We start from the raw sequence: 11,654 nt of genomic DNA, 5'->3' as shown, positions 1-11,654 counted from the left end.
AATTGAATTATGCAAGATTAAAACGAAAATTTACCGATACAATTTGCTAAAATCCGAAAGAACAAAATATACAAACCAAAATAGTAATTGGTATCATTGAACCCGGCTAAATAATTCATATACAAACCAAAATTGTAATTGTCAACAAGTACATGAAAAACAAAATATGTAACGTCAAAAACATTCATATCATAATTCATAGATCACATCATATCAGTAATATTCAGGTAATTCATTTATTCAATTACATTTACATATGTTCAATTACATTTATTGTTAAAAAAAAAATAAAATTTGCATATGTTACATATATCATCGATATTCAATCTAATAGCATCTCTTTCTTCTGTTCCAATTATACAAGTAAAATTACATTGGTGTAGACGGTCCAAATTCAGCCAAGCACAAATCAACCTTCGAGTGTACCAGAAGTTAAACCCAATAAGTTTCGAAACTAAAAAAATTAACATCATAGAAAATCAGTTCTACAGGCATAACACTAAAATGTAAAATATCAAATTTGAAACCAAAAGTGAAACTAAAATCAGAGAGAGATACAAAGAGAGATTAAACAACAGTTCATAGCCAGAAGACTCCATGTGACTCCTCTTTCGCTTCGCTATGAATTAACCGAAACGACCGAAAGTTGAAAATCCATAATTTTTTTGGTCATAACTACAAGAAACTAAAAAAAAAATACTACACACAAAAAGACACAAATACTTGTCTTAGAGAGTACTAAATTAAAGCCGAAAATAAATAAGAACCGGAAATATTTATATTGCGATAATATTTCCGCAATTTTTCTTCACTTGTATTCTAAGATCATGTTGTTTTCTGGAGCTAATCCAACGCAAGCCCTGAGAATGTTCTCAAGCATTGCCCTTTGTTTTGAAAGTGCATTTACCACCGGAGTACCTGGAGGAACCTGTTTTTCAAGACAAAACGAGAACTCTATCATTATTATTATACCCCTTCTCGTATCTGTTTAAATTTTATGTTTGAAACGATTGCATTTGACGTCTATATAAACCAGAACAACTATTTTCGTAGAGCGAAAACATATTCTACAATGTTCTAGAAGTCCATTGTACAATTACAGCTCGCAGACATCTGGGTCCAGGGCGTCACAATTAACTTGTGCGCATGCTCCCAAACTCATAATCCTGTATGATATATTTGAAAATTTTATAACAAGTTTTCTTAAAAAGTACCCAAAATAAACCAAAATGTGATGAAGCTTTGCCTTGATCATTTAAGTGGTCCATAATATATTGCATTCATGTTCACAAAAATAAAGGATGTATAATAAATAACTCAGAATAATGAGCCACACGTTTTGTTGTCAATGGTGTTTGCAACATCAAAGGATCACATCAACGTTATCAGCTACTGGTCCATATCGGGGGGGTGGGGGACCAAAGTTAGAATCTTCATCAAAATTTATAAATGGAATGGACTGGACTTACTATTGATTTATTTTATCAGGAAAAATAAATTTAGATTCCTACTAGGAAAAAAAAATGGAAAGAAAGAAAATTTTCTTGGAGTGCACTTACCAGAGGAGCTTTGGTAAGGTAGCTGAGAATGGTGGCCACAGGGTGGAAAGAGTGGAATTTTCCCTGCAAAATTGGATATGAAAAGAATATGTAGAACTCTATGAGCACAAAATCGAATTGGACTTCAATGTCAGTAGTGTACATTAGAATGCTGATATTGCAAGAAATACCTCTTCCTCGGCTTTGAGCTGAATTCGAGTGCTGAGCTCTGCTATGAGGACCAAATCCAAGATTATTGGAGCTGCAAGAAGAGAGTCCTCACAAGTGTTGTGCAACACAATGGTACTTTTCCCTCCCATGAATATCTCCGACGTGTACTCATCCATAGCTCTCTTGCTATCTCCCACGTATGGCACGTACTATTTGTTCATATTATTAATCAAGATTTAACAAATTTTCAATTACCAGAATGCAAATTACAAATACATGTATTATGCATATGCAACTCAAAATTGATGGTGGTTATACCTTGATAACCACCACATGGTCAGGGTGCTCTCCAGGTTCAAAAAGGATGCCATTGCTAGCAACCATGTCATCAACAACATTGCTTTTAGAGATCTCTTTAGACCGGAAAGTTTGTGGAGCCGACAGATTCATCCCATCATTGTTTCCCAAATGATTATAACTCACTATCGATGTTGGCTGTATCAGTAAACAAAATTAAGTTAACACACCAAAAAAATATACAAAATAATCTTTGATGCACAGTTTGTCAAAAGAATGTGATGATGTACCTTGATACCAGCTCCAACAAGGAAATCCACAAGCACTGACTTCATCTTGGTTTGGCCACTCTTAAAATCATCTCCGCCTATCAAACTGTTCCTTTGAATTGCCAAATCAATCAGCCCTGGAAAATTGAGATGACCATAATTAATTACCAATTTTTAACAAGGCAAATCTGGTGATAGGAGGATGATTAAATTTACCTGGAACAAAAGTGTTTTGCGGGCTGCCATTGATGAAAGGCACATTTTCAAGAATACAAGCAATGGCAAACAATGTTGAAGGAGATATTTCGGCTTCATTCCTCTCTAGTGAGGCCATGAGGCTTTCTACGGTATCATTGAGACCCACCATAACATTACTGTATCTTTCCGTGTTGGCTGTCCACAACACCACTATCTTGTCCACATTATTTTTCTTCTTAAACTCCCTAACAAAATTACAGAGCTCTCCAAGTTACTATAAAACTCAGAAAATCACCTTGACATAATGTTTTAAAAAAGAATAAACATTTTAAAAAAGAATTATGGAACATGCTTAAAGAGTTATAACAGTTGCCTAGTTGTCCAAAAAGTGAGTGAGTTCAAATAATTTCAGATGGGGACCAAAATAGTTCGAGGCATAAGCGTCAGATTACATTCTCTCTTTCCCCTGTCCCACTTCTTTCATGATTTTTTTATCATTTTGCATAAAGACAATATAATCACACCACGCCAACTGATTTTTCTTTAAAAATTATATATGCCAATGTATTAAAACAAAAATCAATTGGAGGCGTGATGTATAAGTTGTTTCATTCAACTTGAACTCTTAGTTCTGGCATTGCCTGCTGCCCCAGCTGAATAAAGTGCCTATGATGTCCCTCATCTCTTCTACACCACTCAAAACATATAGATTTTCTTGATTTCATCTCAAGAAGTAGATTGGGTGGCACTATGTGAACTCCACCATCCCGTGATCACAGCAAAGCTCCAATTCAAAAAAAATCAACAAATTCAAAACCATTAACCAAGGAACAATTCAACATAAATTCAGCATGCCCCAAAGAATACACACAAATGCAAAATCATTATAGCATCATCCTAAATCCCAAGTTAAGTCCAGACTTATATAGCAAAAGACACAAACTTGAATCAATAGACATGGATACCCTAATCTATTGTAAAGAAGAAAGGGAAAAAACATTAAAACTAAGTACCTAATGTCTTTCATAACTTGCTCAACTTGTTGTTTCCTGGTTCCTTTGATCGTGTTGTTTGCACGCGAGCCTTGGTTTGCAGCAATGAAATCTGGGTCGTAGATACCTGGGAGTGGAACCATGTGTTCCATGTAGGGCCTAAGCTGCTTCTGAAGATCAATATCTAATACTTTAGCCCTCCCCATTGAATCAGCCAAGTTCATGTTACTTATGTCCCATCCCCCGAATATAACATCATCTGGGTTCACCTATTCATATTCGAAAACAAAAATAAAACTTGTCAAAATCGATTATAATTTTTGCAAAGTATGTTAAAATATACGTCAGAGCAAACATAGGGGTACTGTACCATCGGGAGCAAGCTCTTGAATGGGGCATAGATTTCTTCCCCATTGAAAGAACCAACTCTGATTGAGGATGCCTGGGTGAGTGACCCGAAATAATTGGCTCGCTGCACCTTGTCTTTTGTTGCCCATGAAATCCCTCTGAAATCATTCAACCCATGTCTCAAAAGTTTTGTCACACTTCCACAAAATGACAAAGAACCAAGGAAAAATCATGAAAAATCGAATCTTTTTGTATTCCGAGATTTACGGATATAAATTCCAAAAAGTTGTTTCCTTTTCTGCAAAATCTTGTCTTGGAAATATAACCGCCAACAGTCCCCAAATCCTCAGATTTTCTTATGAGATTCACCAACAAACTCTCACAAAAAGATTTAATTTTAAGAAATCAACCGTGTTCAATTTAAATAAAAATAATAATAATTAAAAAAAAAAAACTCACTCTCGATTCGCAATGACACCAGCAGTAAGGGTGCAACCATTGTTGCCTCCCCATCCAACAAGCATAACCCTGCAAAACCCACGGCAAGAAAACCGAAAATCAGAAGAACCCACGAACGGAAACACAATAAACGAAATGCATGGGCCATAATATCGCAACGAAAACAACACACAAACGCCATAATAAACGAAATTACCCCAGTTTAGGCACACGGGCATCGGTTTTAAACTCGTATTTGACGGTCTTGGGCTTCACAATCCATTGATAGGTGCCATTTCTGCTCTCATGAACAAGCTCCGTGGTCTCATAATTATACACGGAATGAATCTCATCATCAGAATACTTGACATTCGGGCTGTCAACCTGAAAACGCTCGATAAACATCTTGTTGTTCTTGGACGAAAATCGGCGGAGAATCCAACGAAAAGAGCGCCTAGAAACCAAGAAATCGAAGGCACAAGGGATCCCTACACCTTTTAGTGCGTGAGAGGTGCGTGTGCAATCGGTTACCGAACTGTACCTGGCATATATAGGCGGATTGGGTGGGACAAGTGGCACTCTATAACTGATCTCACCACACACATATAATGTGAACCTTGGCCATGCAAATATACCCAAAATTATAATTAAATAGGGAGTAGGAGAAAATTTATTTTTTTTAAAAAAAAAAATTCCGACGAAATTAAATAAAAAATAAATAAATTATTATAATTTAATATAAGAAATTATGTTTTTTAAAGGATTATATTATTATATGATATAAATTTAGTGTGACTATATATATATTTTATTAACCAAAAATCAAATGATGTTGGAGCCTCACTCTTGCCACTAGGCCAAGAGATCATTGGTTAGTATGCATGACTATATGTGTGGCACACAACATATATATAAAATGTTTGGTCATTTTTAAGTGTAGTCTAGAACGTATCATATCGTACACCGGATTTTATCTTAAAGATCCTGAGTAACAAATTTTCAAGTTAGACATTTTATGATATTGATGATGCCCTCAAACATCAGGTAGAGTTACAGTGGACGATTATTCGAGCAAATAATATGAGAGTTTATTCCAATGAGAATTGGATGATCGGGTGATGACTTTCTACGGCGTACAGGTTTGCACACATTTTAAACACAAAAACACGTTAGTGGGAGTCTGAGACGCCGGAAGATATTTTGACATGACCACTCCGATGCTTAAATCAACAATGAAAAAGTGTATGAGCCGGAAAAATCAAAGAGAATGTATAGAGTAAAATGTATGGAGTATGGTATTTATAAGATCTGGAAATGGGAAAAAATCTTTCGCAATTCTCGGGTGGTGCCCATGCTAACTCATCATTGCGTTGCAATTCTCGGGTGGTGCCCATGTTTACTCATTATTGTGTTGTATTTCCCAGGTGTTGCTCATGCTTACTCATCATTGCGCTGCAATTCCCGTGTGATGCACATGCTTACTCATCATTGCCGGATCCTCGTAACTCCCGGGTTCTGATGGCGCGCCAGGAGCTCAAAAATATTTAACCCTTCTACCGCCGTAAATTCTCCCTCACTCTACCCGGGCAAACCACCTCGACCCGGGCTCAGTAAGGACATGGGACCTTCCCGAGGTATCACCAGGTATATTTTAAAGATCCTGGGTAATAAATTTTCAAGTTAGACTATCAAAAATACTATATTCTAAAATCTGCTAAACATGATCATGATACGATTTTAGACAATTTTTTCAATAAAATCAAGCGACTTATAATGTATTGTTCGGTTTGAAATATTTTTTCATTCTTAAGTAAAAATTTAATTTATGTGTCGTTTCGATCGGTTTTAGACAGTTTTGAGTCTTTTGACAAAATAATTGTCAAGTAGTTGGGCCGGACCTTCCATAAGGCCAAAGAGGCCTCCGCCTCAGGTCCCGGCCTTGTAAGGGGCCCAATTTTTTTTAAAAAAATTATATATATGCAAAACTGGTGTTCACTGAAATTCAAAAAAAAAATCTAACGAATGTTAAATAAAAAGAATAACAACTTTAATTTATTTTTTAATAATTGTTCAAGCCTGATTTTTTTTTAAAGTTCGGTTTGAATAATTTAAACAATATCAAGAAACTTTAATTTGGGTTTTAAAAAAAAAATATTGGAGAAATTAACCTTAAAATTGAAGGTGTCTTGTATGAAGCTTCAATTATTTTTTAGTATAATGGACGAGAAATTAATGGTGACGAGTTGTGTTTGGAGTTGATTGTTGTAAAATGTTATTAAACAAATGAAAATGAGTAATTAACATGCTCCAATATTAAACAAAACTGAAAGATTTATTTCTAAATACTAATATTGGCTATAAAATTTTGTTAATCATATTCATCAAGAACAATTATATCAGCAAAAGAGAACATTCTCAAGTTGAAGTAATCAAAAATTATCTTTCATAAAAAATGTTACAGAGTATACTAAAAGGACTAGCTATGTTGTATATTGACAATTAAATGGTTTGAAAACTAAATTACACAGATTTGAAAATTATTATCACATCTAAAACATCTATACATGAGTAGTATTTTTGTAATTATTTCAAATATTTGTTGACATATTATTGTTGTAACATATTGTTTATGGTATATTTATGTATCGTTTATCATATTTGTTATTTGTGAATCGAACTTTACAATTATTGTAACAAGAGGGTTCATATTTTATCTCTCGCCTTAGGCCCCGTCGAATTCAGGTTCGGCTCTGATTAGTAAAAACCATGAAATGAAGGATTAACTGAAGAATTATATATTATTTTATACATTCTCAAGTATCAAAGGACAATTATTTCCCAATAGAGTACATTATTACACCCGATATTAAAATTATGGGAAAAAAAGGATTAAGGAAGTAAAATATTTCATATAAGAAAATTTATGAGATTTTTTACTTTATTTTTTTATAACGTGAGAATCGGCAATCGCTGTATTTTGGTGCGCACTAGGTAAACCTCTGAGTTAACGTAGTAGCCTGAAAACTACGCTAGTCAGGCAAGCCCTATGCGACAGACTAATCCAAGAAGGTATTGATATGGAGAATCGAACTCCTAATTTTTGGATAAGCGTTTATCTATTCCACCAACTTCGACATCATTTGGGGCGAGATTTTTGACTCATTTGCCTCTTGGATGAGTTGTGATAAATGATCTGTTTTTTTTTTTAAAACCGGAAAAGGTTTATAATGGAAACAACGGTGAGAATGAAAGATCGGGCCTGTACGTTTACGAATCAAATCAAAGCCAATCTAATCCCAAAAAACAATTAATCCACTCTCTTAAGTTATAGCTTAAAAAGAGCTTTAAATAGCTAGGTCTATCTTTTTAAAGTCCTTTTATTAAAAAATAAAAAAAAATAGAAGCAAACACAATCAAAACATTATATAAAATTGCTTTTATAACTTTTAAATAGAAGTAGAAGTGGACGTTAAAGAACTAGAAACCTAGCTTCTAAAAAAAATTGAAAATGCTTTTACTTTCAAATTAATAGAAACATGCTTTTATTTCAAATACAAAGAATGCTTTTACGGTTCGCGTTTTGAACAAGTGTTAGAAAAATACTTTTATTTTCAAATAGAAGTAGAAGCAGACGCTAAAGAACTAGAGATCTAGCTTTTAAATATTTTGTTCCCCTGCACACTATGTGCACCGCGTGATGTTTGCGTTTTAAAGACCTAGAGATCTAGCTTTTAAATATTTTGTTCCCCTGCACACTATTTGCACTGCGTGATGTTCGCGAGAACATCATACCGGCGTCAATTTTTTTTTTTTTAAAAAAATTTTAAATGTTTGCGCGAACATCTTGTTAAATATCTTAGATGTTCGCGCGAACATCACGCGGTGCATATGAATCCCTACACACTAGTGTGCAGTGGATCATATATATATATATATATATAGATATATAGAGGACTTTTCAGCTGCCCAATAATATTTTTCCACCTCGTCCCCGACTTTAGTTGTTTTTGTTTTGATTTTTCGCATAACTAAAACACGGTACCGGGTTTTAGTTGTTTTTGTTTTTGATTTTTTGCATAACTAAAACACGGTATCGGGTTTTAGTTATCGGAAATGAGTTGGACATCATTTGTTGTGCAGCTGAAAATTTATATATATATATATATATATATATTCAGAAAAATGTTTGTGTTTAAACAAAATGATTTTAGTTTTTTTTGTTTTTCCAACCAATCACACTCCATGCAGTCATACTATCTATACTATATATAAAAGCAAAAGTATCTTAGTGGTCTTTTGGTATGCTCACTTTTAATCCACACAAAATTATCAAATTGCAAAAAAAAAAAAAATTAAATCAAATACTTGAAAAAAATAAATTTATATTATATATACATAGAACATAATTTTTGTGCATAACATTACACACATAATGCGTATGCGGTGCGGCTAATATGTACATATGCACACGTGCACGCACACACAAATGAATAATCACGTGTTTCGATTTTTATGGATTGCAAAAGTTTTTTTTAATCAGATTGCAAAAGTTGGAAGTCTAGGGGTGCAATCGAACCGAACAGGTTCACGAGCTTTTCGAATCTACTCGATAAATATTTGATTCGTATTTGAACTTATCGAACTCGAGTCGAATTCGAACATGTTCGAACTCTTTTTCTAGCCGAGCGCGGCTCGAGCCAAAATTATTTTGTTCGATAGTTCGCGAATAGTTCGCGAGCCTTAATATTATATTTAATTAATATATATAATATAATTATATAATAAATATATATACATTTCGAGCCTTTTCGAACATTTCGAGCTTTTCGAACCATAATATCCTAGCAATAGTTTATGAATATGTTCAAATATTTTGAGCTGAGCTCGAGCCAAAATATTTGAAATTATCGAGCTTCGAATCGAGCTCGAATTCGAATATACTTATAACGAGTCGAATTCGAGCCTTAAAATTTTATCATTATTCGGCTCGATTCGATTAATTTGCACCCTAGTTGGAACTATTGATAAAGGAATTGTTTACGAGGAGAGCAATAATTGAAATTGTTGCTTGTAATAATTAACCAATATATATATTATTTCAAAAATGATAAGTATATAACTAATATATATTATTTTTAAAAGCTCATAATTTATTACACCGATGTGTTTAATTCCACAAATGTAACGAATAATTTAAAATAAAAATAAGTATATATATTTTTTGTGTAGTGGTATGCATTTCGTTGTCTAGTATTTTGATAAATAAGGACAAGAAGAGGCAAAGGGAGAAGCCAAGCATGGAAATCCACATAATTAGTAGTAGGGCCTGAATTGACACTAGCGAAGTGAGAGTGACACGAGTGATGGACACGTGTGGGGTCGCCTTCGCACGTGTCAATCTTTTTTTAATGTTTTAGATGCTTTTGGAATTGGGACCAGACAGTTTGTGAAGATACACGAACTTACGTAGTTTTGGGAAGGAGAAATTTATAATTATTTTTTTGGAAGTAATCTCACATTCTCAAATACTGATTTTGAGTTCATCTCCAATTCATATCTTTTATTTTTCGTATTTTATTCTCCAAAATAGAAATTCATGATCTTTATTTTCAAAAAATTTCTTCAACTCATATCCTCTTAATATTACCAAATATTTCATTTTTCTATTTTTTTTCTTTTACAACACACATATATATAATTTAATAATTACATAATATATCTTTCAACTGAATTAATTCGATAAGCTTCAATTAAAAATCGTGTAATATTATTGATATTGAGAGACAAAGGGATGAGATAATGACTGAAAAGAAAGATAATAAAATATTATTGTTGAAGCCCATATCTGTTGATGAATCAGTCCGTTCATACTTGGTCAAAGAGCAACAAAAAATTTATAAGAAAAGATTAGCGAAGGGGGATGGTTCCGCTGGGAATTCTGCACTGTTTGGACAATTTTCCGGAGGAACTTCACCACCCGGACCCGACCTTCTCAGACTATTAGTGTATTTTCCTGATTGCAACGAATGTGTTGTTTTTTTTTTTTGTGTTTTTTTATAATTTGTTTGTAATATGTCCTTTAGTATTGCTTATTTTTCTGTGTAAAAAATATCGCATATTTTTCAAGTTAAATTAAGTCAACAATAAATGTTTGTAATAAATTGTGTTGTGTTTTTTTTTTTATCATGAACTTGTCCATTATTTTCATTTGATGTTTTTTTATAAATATTAAAATTACAATTAGTTTATGAATAAAATAAAACACCTCAAGTAAAATAATAACTAAATTAAAATAAATGGAACATTGAAAATAATAAAAAAAAAATTAGAAAATTGAAATGGATCGAAATGAAAAAAATTTACAAAAGAACCTTTTTGAAATTTTGGATGATGACATTTTTTTCATGAATGTCATCTTTCAAATAAGTCTCCAAATGATCATTATAGCACTCTTTAAAATGGAGAGTGCTTTTAAACGAGGGTTGGAGCACAAACCTTCCTCTAATCCTTCATTATAGAGGAGAGTTTGGAAAGAGCATCCTCTATTATAGAGGAGGGTTGGAGATGTTCCAACCATTACAACTTTGTATTTTTGCAGCAAGATTGTTGATATACCATTGCGCACATCCAAAGAAAACAAAGATGATATAATTGAAATATATATATATATATATATATATATATATATATATATATATATATATATATATAACACCTAAATGGGGAAAATACAAATACAAAATTAAATTATAACATTCTCAAATTATAATGTTTTACTGATTTAATTTGTATGCTACTAGTGCTAAGTTGTTCCGAATGCTTTAGCAACAGCTAAAAACGGACAAAAATTGAAGGACTGTAAATATGCTAACACTGGAGATGAGACATATATACCTTGTTATCTAGATCACTGAAACCCGTCAAGAGGTATATAAATAGACCTCATCATCTCATTTTAAGAGGTGCGTATTTTATCATTTTAAGTTTTTTTCCTTTGTTCTGGTTTTAGGTAGCGTTGACTTGAACGTATGAGGGTTTTCGCTAAGCAAATCTGGCGTCTCTGACACACTGTTCGTGACGCGAATGATGATCTAATACTCACGTTGAGGGTTCGCAGGAGCGAAGTCTACAAGCCCAAGATCGATAGTCTCGTATCCCCTGAATTTTCGTAATTCAGGTATTCAAACTCAGGGACGAATCATTGAAGGAGCTGTAATGGGCTGTAGCCCCGCCCAAAAAAAAATATTTTTTAGTACCTATATAGATTTTGTAACGCTCCGTTTTTATCTTAAATGAATTTATTTGAGTTAATCGGAGATTACAGAGTTCACGAGCCGACTTGATTTTGATCAGGGTCTTTTTCGCAAAAATTGGATTTTTCAGGGACTAAAACGCAAATATTA

At 33.2% G+C, this 11,654-nt stretch overlaps 1 protein-coding gene across 1 annotated transcript; it reads right to left on the bottom strand.

Moving 5' to 3' along the window:
* Positions 1–519: 519 nt before the first annotated feature.
* LOC140894744 (inositol-3-phosphate synthase) lies at positions 520–4,784 on the bottom strand. Its single transcript, XM_073303342.1, has 10 exons — positions 4,469–4,784; positions 4,273–4,341; positions 3,836–3,971; positions 3,487–3,734; positions 2,492–2,718; positions 2,297–2,412; positions 2,028–2,204; positions 1,730–1,918; positions 1,560–1,622; positions 520–928 (listed from the first exon to the last, which is right to left on the bottom strand). The coding sequence occupies exons 1-10, from the start codon at positions 4,654–4,656 to the stop codon at positions 809–811; spliced, it is 1,533 nt and encodes a 510-aa protein (XP_073159443.1). The 5' UTR covers positions 4,657–4,784; the 3' UTR covers positions 520–808.
* Between the last annotated feature and the right edge of the window lie 6,870 nt (positions 4,785–11,654).

The sequence above is a fragment of the Henckelia pumila genome, chromosome 4 (assembly GCF_033568475.1).
Source record: "Henckelia pumila isolate YLH828 chromosome 4, ASM3356847v2, whole genome shotgun sequence".
NCBI lineage: Eukaryota > Viridiplantae > Streptophyta > Magnoliopsida > Lamiales > Gesneriaceae > Henckelia > Henckelia pumila.
Note: the sequence above shows the minus strand (reverse complement) of the source record. Positions and strands in the feature narration are given on the sequence as shown.